This window comes from Cotesia glomerata, linkage group LG1 (assembly GCF_020080835.1).
Source record: "Cotesia glomerata isolate CgM1 linkage group LG1, MPM_Cglom_v2.3, whole genome shotgun sequence".
In the NCBI taxonomy this organism is placed as follows: domain Eukaryota; kingdom Metazoa; phylum Arthropoda; class Insecta; order Hymenoptera; family Braconidae; genus Cotesia; species Cotesia glomerata.
This window is the reverse complement of record NC_058158.1, coordinates 37,135,005-37,154,396: the sequence shown is the minus strand read 5'-3', so window position 1 is coordinate 37,154,396 and position 19,392 is coordinate 37,135,005. Positions and strand designations below refer to the sequence as shown.

Genomic DNA, 19,392 nt, shown 5'->3' with positions numbered 1-19,392 from the left:
CCGAATATTACAAATGTAAATCCATCCAGGATTCAAATAAATGAATAATAATAATGAATGGTGAATTTAGGGCCATACACCCACGCTTAGGGGTCAGCCGGCAATCCCCCTTGTTCATTTTCTACTGTTGGTTCTTCCAACTATTATCCTCGAGCTCACTGCATTTGACCGGAGCATTGTCCAGCGAATTCTCCATTGTAAAATTGAATCATCGGCGTGGGGTGAAAATATATTCAGATGCCCGATGGTCAGTGGTCGTCATTGTTACCTTCCAAACTCTGTATTGGCTCAACTTTTATTTATAAATTGTAAATCCTGATATACATACACACACATATATGTATAACACTTGAGAAGAGATTTTATAAATATAAATATAGTTTTTCAGTACAACTGTTATGCACATGCCGCTGGCCAACTTCCTATTTCTCGGTTATGTGAATTATTGGCTTAATTGTGTACTCTCTTTAATGGCGATGGCTACAAATTTCCGGACGGGAAAAGCTTACTTACTATGCTTCCTCTTTTACAATGCTTCGCCACGCGACTATTATAAAATAAATCATTCATTTCAATTTTATTTCTTCGATTTTTATTGTTGTGTTCGAGTTAGGTTACAAATCAAATTTAAATAATTATTCAAGCTTAAATTTTTCATTATTTTCTATAATTATTTTTTTTAACCAAGTTTTCAATTTTGCAATAACTTTTGTAATTAATCAAAAGATCTATTATCAAATTAGTTACACAGTTATAAAGGGTCAAAAATTCTTTTTACTCTATTCAGAATTTTCACAGTATTACAAAAAAATTTTGAATAGAAAAACCCGACTCAAAATGAGACAACAATTTTTTAAAAGCCTGGAATAAATTGAAACACCGTAAAATATTAGAACTGAGCCAAAAAATTTATTTTTTTTTTAAATTTTTTATCAAATTTAAAAGAATAATCGAATGAAATAAAAATTTGAACGGTTATACAAAAGTACCCAAACAACTTAAAATTGATTATAAGTGAATTTTCAGGTAGAATAGATGAAATATTAAATGTAGGGCGAGAAGAGATTGTTCGGAACAAAAATAGGAAAAACGAGGACCAGGGGTCAAGAAATATTTGTAAGGGGTGCACTGGACTGCATGTTATTGTCCGCTTTCATAACTATATAGTTCAATGTGTGTGATGATATTGCTTTTATAAGTCGTGTGCCATGACTACAGAGGTCGAGTCGTAGGTCAAAGGTCGCTCTTGATGATGACAGAGGGCACTGTATGAGCTTCATCATTCGGTACTTGACATTACCTTGTATATTTATATTATATTTTTCATTCTTTTTTGTCCACCAAAACATTACTCACGTATTTAAATCAAAAGCATTCCTTTCCACAAATTCAACAATCCGGTGTTTGATATTTTAGGGGTTTTTATTTTGCTCGAGCAATATAAAAATCTAAGGCTTTGCAATGTTAATATCTTACAACTGAGGGCACAACAACGGTGTATTATAATAAATATTAAGCAAAACAGCCCGCTTTGAATATATATTAACAAAAGAGTAGTGTAATGAGTTGGTATGAAAGGTTGAGCCTTTTTAAAATCCCCGACAATCCCTTACCTGAATCTAACAACTTAAGATATTTCTAATTCCTCGAGGTCTTGGCTGAATATACAGTGTATGCAAAGTAAAGTACAATCGGTTTACTGGGCAATGAAGCGTTAAACAGAGGGACGTTCATCCACACAAGTCAGCCCAAAAGTACAAAAGTAGTTGTTGAGTGACATGCTAATTTCGGGTTCTCGGGCTGCATTGTATTATTCGACCGCACACAGTTACTTCGTAAGTGTGAGTGACAATAAAATCTATTTAAGACTCTCATTACACTCTAACCCACGTTTTCGATGCGTGCTTAAACACATTGGTATTTTATTTTAAAAAATTACAAAAACTAATTTTCAAAAATTTGAATTTATGGTTAAACATTACGCCCAAAATTATTTGGCAAATTTTAAATTCAAATATCTTCCAAGAAATGTTTTACATATATTAATGAGTCACCATTTAAATTAGCAGTGAACAAACTAAGACCCGATGATTTTCCAAAAACATGAACGAGCGTTAGATGAACAATAGAGAGCAATTTTAGTGAACCAGCTGCCGCTCACTATCTGATTTATCATCCCGTCTATACTCTCTAACTCATTTCGAGTATTCTCTTTATTTTTTTTCTCCACCCACACTTCAAATGTACGGCCGGCGTTTCTCTAAACTCGTCTAACACGGAAAGATAATTAATAATGTTTCCGACTGTGCGAACGAATTAGCCTTTGAAAAAAAAAAAAAAAAAAAAAAAAAAAAAATTAATTATGGAGAAGAAAATTTTGAATCGATAAATTATATTTGTGTTCATTAAAATATTCAGCGTTTGAAAAAATTTTATGCATTATTTAATATTGATTATATTTTACGATGAAATGTGTCGGCGTTTGTTATTGATAGGTATTTAAATAGATAGCGACTTTTATCGTAGTAGAATAGCAGCTACTAACATGAGTAGTGAGTAGTTGTATGTCAAGTACATTAATTGATGCATACGATCATGTTTATTGCACCATAAACGAATCGCTAAACATTAATTACAGTTTGTAATAAAGTATACGCCTGACAAGCTCTTGGCAAAAAATATAATCTTCATTTCCATAAACATATTTCAAACTACGGATAATAATCTTGGACATGTTGGTTTGTAATTTATTTTCTCGCTAACTAGATAACTAGATTAGATGAGAAGTTGAATTAAAAATAATTTTTTAAATGAATATAGAATTTAATTTTATAAATTTAGATAAAAATTATATACCTTTTTTACAAGAATTGACAAAAATTAATTGACTTTAGTTTGTCATCTCAATAAAAATCACCAAAAAAACACACATAGTCTCGATTTAAAAGAATGTCAACCAGTAAAGCTAGTACTAAGCCCTCGGGAGAAAAAACAACTCCCTTAGTTGGCCCTCTTGACATTCCAGCCTCCCTCGCATCCCCCAGGCAATCTTTTAAATTTAAAGTCAAGTATTATAGTTTAAATTGCATTATGCTTTTCTTCTCCCTTGACTTCGATACCGGGCGAACCAGTCGAGAGAAAGCAAGAGAGACTGCGAAAGATAGAGGACGAGAAAAGTGGTAGATGGTAGAGCCCTGAAAGAAGCAGCGTAGGGCGGCTCCTTGTAACCAAGACTCAATCACGCCGTTTAACCTCTGACCCTTAAAACCACGCGCATCCAACTTTACTCTTTTCACCATACATACCAAGCACCGGATACTTGTTGTGTACAGAGACGGAGAACCTAAATGAAAAAGACAAGGATAAAGATGAAGATGAAGAAGCTCCTTCTTCCTTTCTCAATTACCAAACTTAACTGGTTCCTCAGCTTAAGTTAAGGATAACCTCAACCTGAACGTCTTCATCTGCCGGATAAATCGGCAACTAACTGCTAAAGACACTCCAATAATTTATTTAAATATTTCTTGGGGTCTAAATGATGAAAATGTTATTTACGATTGAGTTATCACACTGTCGGGGTTTTTGCTGTTGAAATATCGTTTGAGTCTGAATTGTAAGATTTAAGAGTGTATGGACATTAGAGGGAACGTAAAGTAGAAGATAACTATTAACTGGATAGAGTATGTAGCTGGTTGGGAGGAGGAAAGAGGGAGGAAGGAGATAGCAGATATGAGCTTAAATAAGTTTAAAGCAAGTACCGATAGTAGAGTGTACAGCAAAGCGTAACAGACTCCTTGGCCAGTACATATTACCGGGCTGTTAGAGGGCGGAGTCGGCTGATGAGTTAGCAACGTATTGACTTTATAATAATCACGTTAGCTGGTACACTGAGATATCCATGGTATTACGCGTGAGTACAAATTTATCTACCGGGTGAATTTATATCTGACGTGTTATTTTATTTATTAGATTTAGAAGTACCTAAGACCTTATTTTATTTATAAATTTTATATCTCTTACTTTAAATGCTACTTTGTTTGATGATTAATAGTTTAAGCACTAAAATATTTCAAAGGATTAATTTTGAGTAAATAATTATAATGAAGATGGAAATTAGATAGATTAAATACTTTTATGCCACCCGATAAATTGGTGAAGCTGAGCAGAGGATGCTTCAACGGTTGGCAGAATCCTGACCTCCAATCTCACCTCAATTTGCCTACACGCCAGCATTCCCAACGTCCAAAGTCTAAAGATCAGGCTATCTAAAATTATGATCTTTAAAAATAACTTATTGCGAGAAGAATAACCGTGTATTTTCAACGTACGGGTAATCGATTAAATCTTTTTACATGATTTATTTATTGTTAATTTATTTATAAAACAAAAATAAAATTAAAAAATTATTAATATTTTGTGCCAGTTCTGTTGTGAATTAGATAAGAGGATGTTTGAATTATTTTCAACTTGGATGAAACCTTGGCATTGTTACAAGTATACGATGTAAATCAGAATTCAATTTGGATCATCAGATCGGGACTTGAGATTATTCAACAAAGACTTTCTTCTATTCAATATTTCATTTTCCAGAGCGTTTTATATTCTCGTTAAAAATCAATACTCAATCTATATCTCATGAAAAAATATTTTAATATGATTTATTGTGTCCATATATAATTTTCTGTATATCCTCATATGACTTTTATGCTTCTAATTAATTTAGTACTGTCTTAATAATAAACTCTTAAAATTTTTTTTTTGATAGCCATTAGTGTTAAAAACTTCCGGTAGATGGCGCATGATAGCTTAATCTTCTCGTTATAGAAAAGTTAAGTTTTAAAATATAAATAATTTTTTTTTTTTCCTTATTTTTAAAAGCTTAAAATGTAGCGAATTTTTATATCAGAATATTTTTTCACGGGTTATAAAAAAAAATATATGTATCTGAAATATTTAAAAAGTTATTTTTCTGATGTCCAACTGGTGTTAAAACATAAAGTACTCCCTGATCGATTTAGCGCCAAATGTCACCGTGTTTTACACTCGGCAATAATAGTTGAAATGTATGTACCCAATATTTCAAATGACCCCTTCATTCCAGAATCCGCGTTCACCCTTCGTCTGTCGATTCGGACACTGAGTTTATGAAATCACAGGAAAAAACATAATATAAACTTTCGACATGTGTCTATATTGTCCTTGCAAGATTTTTTTTACAACCAAACCTTGCGGAGATTTATCGGTGATTTTTTTCCGCTGAAAAAAATTTGTTTTTGTAGCGAATCATGCAGAACAATGCACTAAACGATTTGGTGGTTTTTACTAAACATTTTTGATGAACCTTTATTATTTGGTGCAGGACTCGGGTGAAAGGGAGCGAAAGGATATAAAGGATTCAACGAAGTGACCATGCGTGGCCTTAAACAGAGTGGCAATCTTATACAACACGTGGCACGCGCGGCCCCACAGGAACGTCCTTCGCGTGTTCATATTTCAAGTGACCCTCTCTCACAGCATGCTTCCAAAATCGTTCGTCTTCTGTCCAGCGTGTAAATGAGAAACACACATGTGTATCGCTCGCCCATATCGTATAATAATAGTTATGTCTATGATCCTTTAAACACATTTTCTATTTTCCTATCTAATCCTGATAGCTGTTATAAGCCCAAATATAAATTAATATTAAATAATATTGATTTTTAAGTGCACAAAAGATTCAATATAAAATTTGAGTGTATTAAGAGTCGTCAATACATATGTATGTTTGACAATAAAGTAAAAGAAAGTAGTATGTATATAATATACATATGTGGTATGTAGTAGCTAGCAGCGGTGGTATTTATTCAGTGACAGTAGTGTACTCTTGGACACTGGGGATATGGGAAAGGTATCGATCCGCGCCGGAAGCACTGAAGAATCCAAAAAAGGCGGAAGGGCAGATAGAGAGCGAGAGTGTGTGTAATATTGGCGGATGGAAGACGAACGGCTCGATTCATTTGCTTAAATAAACATTGGTTGGACAATGGCCCGGTGAATATCAGACGAGTGCCGCGGATACTGCTTTCTTAACTTATTTTTCGAGAGAAGATGAACCCCAGTATATAAATAGATATAAATACATGTTTATTGGATGTTATGCTGATAAAGAAGGAGCTACTTATATTGTATACTATGTACTGTAGAAAGAGAGCAAAAGATTACTTCGCGGCATGTTTAATGCATCGTTCAGCATTTCCATGTCAAACATCGCTTTGACTCGTGGAATTTAAAACCAGTGGAAACCCGTTGAACGCTATAAACTCACTCCGGACATTCATTCATGTATTCGTATAAGGCCAAAGGAATATTATCCTTGATGGAAAAGCTGCTCTATCTTTATACATGCTATTTATTTTATTTCAACTCTCTAAAAGGTCATTTAAATTTATGATTTAGCATTAAATATTTACCTGGAGAAATACCCTGTTTAGCTTGTAATGAAATGGCAGTCCTGTGATCAGGAGTGGTGACAGGAGCTGCGATTGAAGGTGACAGGTGAGGTTGAGACGTGACACTGCTCGCGGTGGTGGTCATTGCTGCTGCAGTTGTTATTGCACAAATATTTAAAGGTGATGTTCTCTTGAAATTCTGCTGTTCACTTCTCCACGTGCTCTCGGCATCACCCCTCCACACTTTTCCTGAAAAATTAATTAATGACAAATCATTAGTTACAAAAATATCGACAATTAATGCAGAAGAGGCTGTCAAATAATAATAATAGTAATAATAAGTAAAGGGAAAATTCACATTTACGGTGGGGCATGGAATTAGTTTCGGCCTTGGAATATAATATTGACAGATGAAGTAAATGAGAAAAGTGGTGGATGTCTAGATGAGTTATATCAAACGCTAGAAGCTTAATGTAATAACACGCACGCTTTTATATATTGTGAACCTTATGCTGTGAATATGTATGTGAATACATATATAATGTTGCTTGTAGACTCTGGCAAAAATGGTTTTTCTCCCCTACATGCACACAGCCCACGATTTGTAATTAGCAACCAGCATTCCCCTCGTATAGATTTTTCTTCTTTTTCTCCTCTGTCTTTTTCATCTTTTTCTGGGCACCATTGTCAATTTCCCTAGCATCTTTTCTCTCATTTCCCTTAATTTCGGGGAACATTGACCCTCCTTTGGATATGTTGTTTCAAGCTAGTGTCTAATTACTACGGAAACTTCCATTGGCTCTCTTTCTCCGTGCAATGACTAATATACCAAAACCAACTCGGTAAATTTATATTGTATTGATTAATAACTCACGGAATAAATGATTAATTGGCTCATTATTCAAAGAAACAAAGATCGCTTGATTATATTTTTGTTACAATTTATTTAATTCAATGAAAATAATTTGATTAATGATTCGGTTCAAGGTATTGAGTATTATTTTTATTTTTACTTCTTTATTATTTTTATCATCAGCCCCCATGATGCTAATGCTCGTTTTTCCGAGGGTTGCTGTACTGGCTATGTGGGAAAATAAGAATTAGATGAAGAACAAGTGAGAGGGAGTGAGTAGTTTAACTGAAAAAGCGAGAAATGAGAAACAGGAGAGGACGAAATTACGGGGAGGGGTGTAATAAAAGGAGAAGATAAGACTGAGGAGAAAAAGTGGCGATGCCGCTAACTAAGGGTGCGGCTAATCAATATCTTCCATTGACCAAACTATAATGTTAATTTTTTCAAGAACAAATCAAGAGTTTTTATAAAATTCTTTTGATTGGACGGTCATCACTTTTATTGGAAATATCGTCTTAATTTTCTTCCGCAAGTGGGGTGGACCAAAAATGCCTCAGGCTAAATGTGAATCGAGATCTCCGCTTTTTTGGTCCCTGTACGTAACATACGTATGTGTATTTATATTTACAGAAACGACTGAATGGTTCCTTTAATCTCGTGATGTTTGCAAGCCTCACTTCCACCCTCGGTGAATAATTCAGACCTCTTTTGTGTCCCAAGCGATAAAAATCATTGCATTAATTTATTTTTTTGATTTGAACCAATTAAATTTTCCAACGATAAGAATAAGGATAAGAGAAGAATAAGAGCGTAAATAAATAAATAAAGCAGGGCAATATTTTAAAGAGACGAAGAAAAATCCGGCTATTTATTTTGGGCGAGACTGTGTTGCTTAACACCCCTGTAATGTAAGACCTAAATGGGATTGGGTATATAGTGATAGAGCCTACTGGGGTTTTTGCATTCTCGAGGTCCATTCGTCCTCAGTTCGCGTAACTCCATTCACGGGTTTATCACACTGTCCAGATAACAACGATTTACCTAGAGAGAAAGCCATAGGGTAGTCTCGAGATGAGGGGTTGATGAAGATCGGGTCTGTTGGTTGGTTGGTTGGTTGGTTGGTTGGCTAGCTGGTACAACGTACAAGTTAAACTCGGCGACGATAGCCACCTTGCATTCACGAGTATTTCACTTTAACGACCCCCTGGGGAATTGGCTGACCCAGCTCACGGAGACCCTTCACCAGTTCAACCTATAATGGACTTTTACATTACTTATTTGCACCAATAGATAGTCTTTGTGATAATTCCCAACTACTTTTAAATAAAAACTCGCTATTCATCCTGTTTAATGCTTCCTTGCATTGATAAAAAAATAAATTTGACTCTAGAAAAATTCTTTAACCAAAAATATAATTTTAATGATTAAATTAATTTGTTTAATTATTTATTTTGTGGTTCAATTTAAATCAAAGAAAATTATAATAAAAAAATAAATTTATATTTCCATTGTTGTTTGATGATTTCAATTTTAAAGAGTATAAAGTGTATGATAGAAAATTGAAAATTCCTTTTCCTCAGAGCTCTCAAGTCGGTGAAAGGAAAAAAAAAAAAAAAACGAAGTGGAAGGAGAAAGCAAGCGGGATTGGGATAAAACGTTCGATATAAGATTAATAGTAGAAGGCCTGGACTTTGGTCTAAAGATGAGGGTGCTTGTCGATGGTGATTCTTCTTTGAAGGTGGACCCAAGGGTAGTGGCTAAATTGAATCGTGTTTAGGACACAGGAGAAGTCGAGTAGATCCCATACAAGCCCTTTTTATCGCTAGATTGCAACACCTTATGTTTTTTATCTAACTTTACATTATTCAATTCATAAATTATTATTATTATTTTATCAATTTTTAATAATTACTTCCGGACTTTTGTTGTTAAATATTTCATTTGAATCTCGCCGCTATTAATTTATGACAATGAACCGTACTACCGTTTGATTGATAGCTATTTAGAATTTCCAAGTTATTTACCAAGGGCTAGAAGATTATTGAAGAAAGAAGACCGGATGTCGGTTCAGTTTGAAATCTTAATACTCGATTATGATAAGCTCAGAAATTAAATATGTAAAATGATATTTCTTTAATCATTGTTAAATTTAATTAATAAATTTTTCATCGAGGTAAATGAAATTTAATCTGATTGGATTTAAATAAATCAGATAAATTTAATCAGATAGCTTTATTGTTGATAATCATGAATAACTAATTTATTGTTTCATTAACTTAAAAAATACTTCAAAAGGAATAAAGTCCAGCTCCATTGTAGAATTCTTCAGCGCCAATGAAATGTGAATATTAAAATAAATTCAAATGCACAGGGGATGAAGGAGTAAAAAATAAGCGCCTGCGCGAAACGCCCTTTTCAGTACTAACTCTTCATCCCTCGCGTTTAACACCGTCTTTCAAATGACCTAACCAATCTGCATGTGACTCGACTCCATTTTGAAGGCTTTAAAATGCGAGGGGAGGTTTTAAAACCCTTTCATCCCTACTCGCGATTAACATATTTTTTTTTTTTAATTTATTGGTGAGTATGGATGTATGAAAATTCACGAACCACAAGCGGATGTGGAGTATTAATCCCTATAAAATTAAGGATCGATCGAGCAGTTGGAAAAGGGGTAAAAAAGGAAAAAGGGGCAACGGGGAAGTAAGCTTGGGTTTCAAAATTTAAAAATCACAATAGCAGGACACACGTCATCGGCATTTACCCATCCATTTGCTTGCTTCCGAACGAGCATCTGCGTTTGTCTCATCTGTATATATGTGCCTGCCTACATGGACACAATACAAGCTTAAATGGAAGACAAGAGAATGTAGTGCGTGCGGGGTTCGTGCCGCGCACACGCTACCACTACAAATCCTTAGTTGGGACACCCTCTTATACACAACCCCCACAATACATGTGTGTGTGTATAGTATAGCGAGCTGAACTCTCCCCAGTCCCTGAAACTGCGGGGACCACACCCTTCCTTAAACATTTTAAACTTTTCTCCGAGTACATTTTATATTATACGCGACTGTATGACAAAAGCCGTAGTTTGCCTTTACCGTTACGCAATTTTTTTCGTTTCCGTGTAGTGACAGAAGCTTTACACACACACACACACTATATATATCTGACGAAGAGCCAACGTCTCACCCTTTGTTGACGCGCACTTACGATATTACGAACAAGAGAACCAGAGAAAATATGTATTAATAACAATCATACAGGACTAAAAAAGGTTATGGGTAACTTATACTTATATTTGCTCTTGGATTATGCTTTTGAGCGGTACCAGCACTCGAAAATCCTCCAACCATTTTGGTATCACGAATATTCTTTCAAAGAGTTGGAAAATTTTTTTTTAATTTTAAACTTGTTTAAAATTTATTTCAAATTTTAAATTTATCCAAAAAGTTACAAAAAATACTTACTAAAAAATTAAAAATATTTTTTAAACTGTAGCTAGAAAAATAAAAAGTAATAAATGGTATAAGTATACACTTTTCTTAACGAGCAATCAGTTATGGTGATTATTTTACGATGATATTAATTCATGGTTGCAGTTGATGATCTCAAGAGAAGCTATCACGGTTTTTTTGTCCCTAACAACTTTTACGTGCAATATAATAAAATTGGCGAAACATAATAAAGCTATACAGAAAAAAATTGTAATTTTTTCTTTTTTAATAAACTTTTCAAGGGCTACTACTTGATTCGACCATAGAATTACAAATTTAAATAATTTATGTTGTATTTCTTGGTATCAACATGATTTGTACATATGCTGGAAATTATGCATCCACGATGAAACCTAAATACAAATCCACCTTCTACATTGTATGTTAGAAATAGAAATAATAATTCACAGTTTAGATTAACGTGAGACTCATCACGCAAAGAAAAAAAATATTTATTTAACCGCGTTTCTGTCTATTCATTCGTAATCACAATCGGGTAATCACTTACAAACCAGTCTCAGAATAATAAATAATATAACGTTGAGTAGTAAAGCTAGCTTTGACTAATTAATTTGCGCTCTTTAGATATTGTCTTGCTTTATATGATATACATTCATATATATTTATTATTATTATAACTCCTCAAAGATGTTCCCTTATATTCTCACGGAGATTTTCATTTCCTTACTTATTATAATTTATATTCATTAATATTTAAAACTTCCGTCTCATTTTTTTGCCTTTCCTCTTTTCTCCACACGTAGTTTTATCTTAAATTAATCTTTTATACAATCCGATTGTAGATAAAATTATTCATACTGAAAACTCATTCACATATTAGAAAATCTTATTATTTTATTTCGAGTAAAGGAAAAATTTTATTATTTTTATCAACAATTTTTGCACATAATAAATTTAGTGACATAAATATAAAATAAGACAAAACCCCTCGCCCGATACATGTGTAGGTCTTGAGTTTTATGATGATATCAAGGATGAAATTCTATTAGTGAAAAATAAACAAACGAAATAAAAAATGTCAGGTAATAAAAAGCAAACCGGCCATTTTGCGATGCGAAAAGTGAAACAACAGTGTAGTAGGTACATGAAACATGAAGCAATGAAGCAAGTTTGAAATAAACTCGGCACCCTTTGATTCCACCTTGAGTCTTATTGAGTATTGAGTCCCCTCTTGGCTACTGCTGGTCTTCTTTCTCGACGGAGTGATCTTCGCGCTGGTATTACGCGGGGTGTAGCAATACTGGACGTACAGCACACATTGTCGAGACGGATTGCAATGGATGAAAGATACATTGGAAAAAATGTTTAGCGGTTAAAGAGAGTACTGTTGTTTGTTGAGTGAGTACAAGTTTGCCGCTAGGTTGCTGGTGTGGAGGTTTGGGAGGGGTGGATTCGTGTCGCCCGATAACCCGATTGGCGGATGCGCCCGCCAATGCTATTCGCGATAGCTCATGCACAGAGCACAGAGAGCCATCCGTCGAGTGTATGGATGCGTGCAACGTGCAATACAACCAACTTTTAAGTGCGTACTTGTGAGATGAGATGAAATGAGATGATGATCAATAAATAAAATAAAATCCAGATATATACAATGCAATGATCGTCGATCGTCCCGGATGCGAGCCCGAGCCTGGAAATACGAGGGACGCGATGATGATGCTCCGCTCGGACGTCTCGGGACGCGCGGGCGAACAGAACGCATATTCCGATTCCCCGGCGTGCATGCGTAATGCATTATCGGCATCAGGCGAGTCGGACTGCGCCAACCCGGCCCCCGGGGACATCGCGAGAAAAACTGGTAGACCCGAGGACGCGACCAGTCCAGTCCAGTCATCATCTTTCTCTCTTATATTTTAAAACTGCTTCCATTCCCATACTCTTTCCTTCTTCATTCTTATTTATTTTGCTCAGTTTGTGGTCTTTCGTTTTCGAATACACTCGACCTCGTCACACGTCACTCGTGTCATTGGCATCTTCTGATTCTAAGGAATATAATCCAACAGCCATCAATTGGCTTAGAAGAATTATTGCCTCATAAGAATCTCCAAGATTATTCTCCTAAAAATACCTCGCCAATTTTTTTATCCTTCCCGGTATTTAAATTTTCTGTTTTGCAATAAGAATTCATTCTGTTAAATTATATTATAAAACAGAAAAAACGTTGCTTTAAATTTCTGAATAAATGCTACATACCTTTTTAAAAAAAAAAATTATTATACTGATAAAGAAATTAACTTGAAAAAATTTTTAATTCAAAAATAAATGATGAAATTCTTAAAAATATGCTCCAAATTTTTTTTCTCGAATCAAGTTAATTTTTTAGTCACTTGTAGAGCAATAAATTTGCTTGAATTTACAACGCATATCTCAAGCTGGAAGTCGATTCTTAGAATAACTGTCGACTTGATTCTCGATATATTTCCCGCATAATTTTTTATCAGTATTAGAATATACACATAATAAAAAGGACTCGCTCTAACCTGTTGGCTGACGTATAAGCGATGACTAGCGACTAGATAAAACTAATAAGAATGAAATAATAAATAATTCCGGGAATAAGATCTATCGGAAATAAAGTCTGTTAAATTAGCAAAACATAACAATTAATGTTACAAAATATATTTTTTTATTATCAGCAATCATTTAACGAGATTTCCGTGCAGATGCGGAAACGATCGTTGTCGCTGTATATAGCCCAGCTCACGTCGTGTCTCATGCGACGTAAAATTAATTACCGTGACGTTTTGTTATGTCAGGAAAAAGGAAAAAGACGAAAAATGATATGATTCTATAATGTTATATTCTATAATATAATGTAATGTAAGATATACATAATTAATATCTGAGATTTCCCGGACACGCAACCATCGTGTTGTGTTTCTGCATATTCGTAATTATAATTAGAGCTCGAGTTAAGCATCTGATGCTCGCTTGGCGTCATTGTTCTTTTTTTTTTCATGATAACACGGATAGCTTCCATCAAATCCCGGTAATTAACAATATAAAAATAATTTTATTTATCGCCCTTATTTTTTTCGCTTGTTAATATTTTTTATTCAACCATAATTGTTCATCAAATAAACTGTAATTATATTATATTATATTGGGGCCAAAGTGACAGGTTTGATAACGAGAGCACGCCTTGATTTTACATGCCCGAGAGTAAATAGTATTATCGCTGAGTAATATCGAACAAATCAAACAGTGCAACAGGTAAACTTTTAGTATTGATAACCTCGATGTAAGACGTTACATGTAGAATATATAAGAATATATGATTTAAAGGAATTCTTGGTAATATAATATCTACTGTATAATGTAATATTATTTAATTTTTTAGCTTTGAATAAATGAGATGTAGCTATCTGGTTGGCTAAAATAATATTAATTTTAATTTCAATCGAATTGCTAATTTGGCGAGTGGAGTTAAAGCAAACCCGAGTCGTATCGCGAGATATCAATCAATCCCCAAAAGTGGTTACCCGCTCGCTTATACAAAATACAAAGCTTGAGTTTTTCCCTTTGTCGTTGGATATTCTATTGGAACTGTATTTCTGATGGATATCGACGTCGTACTTTTTATATTGCACGATACTTCACTCTCTGGGGATCTTCTAATATATAAAAGGATATCCATTAATCGGACTGTCAAATTTCATACATGAATAATATTTATTTATAATCGTATTCCAGGTTAATTTCGAAAACAATGTTATTTTAATTCTCGGAGATGGCAAATGCAGTTACTGATGAAAAAATTTAATTTATTCAACAGCAAAAATTCTTCAACTAAAGTAAGAGTCAATTTTATTTTACTTTAGCTTTGAATTAATTTTTTTATCACAAAGAATATTAATTCAAATTTTAATGGAAAAAATTATTTACAAATAATAGGAAAAAATCACAGGTAATTGGAATTAATAAATGACAAATTAAACAATCGTATTATTATTATGCAGCGTAATCAAAATGCAGCGTAAAATGAACTCTTGTGTTAGATATATTTTTAAAGTATCTAGGCTGGAGCATGTCACGCCATATTATGCAAGATTAGGGTGGTTAAAACTTGATATCAGGAGAGATTATTTTATAGCTTGTCTTTTTTATAAAGAAATTGTGCTAAATTATCAGCAATTATTTAGGTATAAACTAGAGTTTTTGCCAGTTGCATTGCGGAGAGGAGATGTAAGAAATGATATTCTTAGATTACCTAGATCAAATTGTTGTATGTATGAGCGTTCATTTCTTATTCATGGCATACGTGTCTGGAATTCTTTGCCAGCAAATATTACTACGATAACCAATTTTGAAGAATTTCGCAATGCGTGCTTTAATTACTATACTGAGATTAGAAATTAACAAAATAATAAAACTGATAATATTGTATTGATTATTGCAGCATTTAGCTCTATACATAATTAGCTCTGAATTTAATTAGTTATCTATCATTGGCTATTAACTATTAACTATTGTCTGAAAAATATATAATATGTTTGCTATTATATTTTTCCCCACTTTATGCACTGTATTTAATGTACACTAAATGTTAAAATTATGTAAAATTGATGGTCTTGAGGGAGTCTTGACTCCAAGATCAAATAAAACTTATTTATCTATCTATCTATCTATCTATTATTATTATTATTGCGACGTTATAGAAACTTCGCAATAATAACAATAACATGATTGTTTAATTTGTCATTTATTAATTTCAATTACCTGTGATTTTTTCGTATTATTTTATGATTTTAGATGCGATAAAAAATGGAAATTATTTACAAAGGTATTTTTTGATCAAGAAAAGCATAAATTTGAAAACTACTATAATATTGTAAAAATCAATCGAAAATTGCAAAAGACTCCCTTCTTTTTGTTAATTCGTAGCGTAGCTGGATAAAAACTGTGTGAAAAAGCGTTATTTTAGGGTGAAATCTGACGCTGAGAATTTTTTTATAAACGAGTTCATTCGACCCCAAAATGTCGACAAGGTAATCGAGGACATGGGGTAGCTGTCGCAGTAGAGTAGACGCAATCCCGTCAAAAAAAATACAGAAGCAGGTAAATTTTTTCATGATTTTGGAAGATCACCGTATACATTATAAGCTACTAGAAAAATCTGGATAAAAAACATACCGTAGGGAGAAGAGAGGATGATGCATCCTGCATATTCACTAAATTTTGTAAATCGTCCGCAGGGGGACGGATCGGGGCCCTATCAAAAAAATATAAAACGCTGAAAAAAATGGAAAAAAAACGTCTATTCAATAAAGTAGTTTAATAAAAAACGTGAAGAAGGGTCTCGACAAGGGGTAAGCGTCTGTTTTTCAAGGCAAATCCACCGCGATTCTTTACAAATTTTAAATTTCTAGGTCATGGGAAGGTTTGTCTATGAACCACTCTATGTACTTTACCTCGATCTTGGAAACTGATTTCCTTTATTTCATTTTTTATTCTGTCCATCCAAATACTTGTTTATAAAATTTTAAAAATAAAAATAAAAAACAAAAAAAATTTTATTCGTTTCGATGAATTGATAAATATCTGCAGTAGATTTTTTTATTTTATAATTAATTATTTAATGACATAATTAATTAAAGTAGCGGATTATTTATTATCAGATACCGAGAAATTTATACGGATGAAATTAAAAAAAAAAAAAAAAAAGAAGTTTCTATGAAGTCTTTAGTGATCTTACCATTTGAAGAAACCGGCCTTGTACGGAAGATGTATGTACATATGTATGCGTTAATCCACAGGCATTTTAAGACGCAACATCTATGTATGTACTCTATAAAAATATCTCGAATAAATATACAACAAATCCTCGGTCTCAGTATATCAAGGGGAGCCGGGGGAAGTATGAAGACACGGAAGGCGCCGAAAGAGAATTAGGGGTGGTTTATTTTATATTTTTTTCATTCTATCCATTCTTGTAGATTATAATATGGATTTATAGGTGTGTGGGTGTGTGTAAGAGTATGTAAGAAGAATCATACGTATGTTAGGCGGGGGATGATGAGTGAATGACAGGACAATGAACCTGCTCTGATGCACGCGAGTGCTTTATGACGATTCAATATATCAGGCCACCGCTTGGTTGCACTTTCAATGCATCAAAACTGGCTCGAATTTCTTCGTACGGAAAGATGCCTTTCTTGAGCTGAGCAAGTACGAGTAATGTCGCCTGAAAATACACCACAAAAAATTCAATAAAGACTCCTGAGGCAAAAAGTATAAGGAGGTTCAATTTAGATAAGTTTATCGTGACCTTTCCTTTGGGTGGTTTTTAGTTCAGGAAAAGGAGAGTGATGGCGCCAGCGATCGAAGTTTGAGAGTTTGATTTTAAACTTTGGAAGAAAAATTTTATATTTTTTTAAGAAAATTAATTAATAATTGAAATGATTTTTTTTATGAAATTATTATGAAGAGTAATATGAAATAATGAGACTAATTTTTTTCTCGCATAAATTATACCAAGGATTTCTCGTTAAAAGATTGTTTGCTTTTATTACTCTGACATAAAGATTCCCATTAATGCAATAATCAAGAAAGTATTGAAATAACACAACATTGTTAATATGAATCACTGAATTTTAATTGTTTTTAAAATAATTTTTTTTTCTTTCCAGACAATTAATAAACAGGAATTCTCGCGGACAAATAATGTGGAATGTAACGTAAGTAGTGTCGTTGGAAAATTACAATAAACGTTCAATTAGATTCATCAATCATTCGCAGAGATATTTAACACAAGGACATTGAATTTTTTATATTTTATTTTAATAAAAAGATCCACGTAAAACTTTTTGTATTTTTAAACACTGATTTGGGGTGAGTTAAAAAATGATTCACGAGCGGGGCTAAATGTGCGCAGCTGCTAAGTCATTATCGTTACTCTCAACTCGAAACTCCTAACTCTTGCAGTTACACGTTACAGTATTGAAAAAACGTATAAAAAATTTAAACCCGACATACACCATGGGACATCCCAAGTTGACCATTAAAACTATCTCCGTATCAGTTTGATTGCACATTATTTAAAGTAACGCGTCGTTTTTTCGGCTAAAAAAAATTTTATTATTCTTTAATTTTTTATCGGGTCAATTTATCTTAAATTCATTAACAGTTTGCTTTTTTAAAAATTTATTTCTACATTATTCGAGCAGTGTGAAATAATTGACAATTAAAAAGTAATTAGAACAAAAATAAAAAAAATTAAAGTAGCGATAAAAATATTTAAAAATTAAATAATTATTATAGTTATCAGAAGAATTCGTAGAAGCGAAAAAAAACCCAGAGTTTTTTTTCTGTCAACTTTTATATTAGCCAGGAGCCAAGTGTGTGCAGCGAACACTCGAGTTTAGATCTAGCAGACTACATCCACGATGGGTAATCTAATAAAGGGGTTGCGACCACCACCGCCCTCGCTTCCGTTGCCTTCATTCACTTGGTCGTTCGCGAGCAGACCGAGAGAGAGTGTCTTGTCTGGACTCCCTACACGCCCCGTATGATTCTAAGGCAAATATTACCCTAAAAGATTTCCGTCGAAAAGGACCAATTCGAAGAGCAGAAGGAGGAGGAGACGAGGGTGGAAATACCGATTAAATTACTTTTATTTATTTATTCTTTATCACTAAAATAGCCCGACTACTTTGTCGAGTTAAATTTCTCAATCAAATTACGGTTTATGTTTTTTTATATAAAAGTTAACAGCAGTAGTGTGACAATTGTCATTTAAAATAGCGGACCGGGTGCAGGAGACTGCTGTGGAGTCGAGACTCGGCCAATGGCGAAACACAATCCAGTCTGTGGATTGCCCAGTAAATGCCACAGTACAACACCCTCTGCTCTACAACTTCTTGAGAACTGGGCTCAAGATGTGTAATTGAATTGGCTCCCGCCTTTCCATTTTTTTACTCTCATATTCTTTTATTTCATTTTTCTAGTCTCAATAATTAAAAAAATTTCAACAGTACAATTTTTAAAATGCAAAAAAAAAATATTGGATATTATATTTTAATAAAAATAGAAATAATTTCAATAGAAAAAGGATGGAATCAAATAATGGTTGGATGTATTAGACTAAATGGATTCTGAGGAAAACCTTAACTGGGATCCTTGCTCGGATGAGAAAGAAAGTCGAGAAGTATTAGTAGGAAGAGGGTGAAGAGGATGAGGAGGAAAAGAGGGAGCCATTTACGAAGTGAATGGAAAGAGAGTTCTCCAGCTCCTGATCGAGGTTTTCTTCCTTTTTCGTCTTTCGTCTTTCGTCTCAGAGCCCTGACTACATCGACCGCCAGAGCACTCCGCATTTTAAAGGGAAAATTTCCGTTTGTTCATCCCCTTGTCCCCGAAAACTCTTGTCCCCTTGTCCAGCTTCTTTAGATTATTCTACGACTGGACGCGTGTACCAGCTCGAACGGAAAATAACCGGGCATTTTGCTCCTGGCAGGTTCCGCTATCCACAACACACGAATGCTCTCGGGTAAATTCTTTTTATTTGCTGCCAACCATTTTGTGTGTCCCACCGACGAATTATCCGACCAGAGAAATCTTGTATTCCTTTTCTCAGATCCAAAGAGATAAGATC

At 33.8% G+C, this 19,392-nt stretch overlaps 1 protein-coding gene across 1 annotated transcript in view; it reads right to left on the bottom strand.

Annotated features, from left to right (window-relative positions):
* Nucleotides 1-19,392, bottom strand: part of LOC123261850 (POU domain, class 2, transcription factor 1-like) — a 75,950-nt gene that overhangs the window by 23,896 nt on the left and 32,662 nt on the right. The window contains exon 3 of the mRNA XM_044723710.1: nt 6,450-6,677. Within this exon, the coding sequence (XP_044579645.1) occupies nt 6,450-6,677 (228 nt within the window). The remainder of the gene's footprint in view (nt 1-6,449; nt 6,678-19,392) is intronic.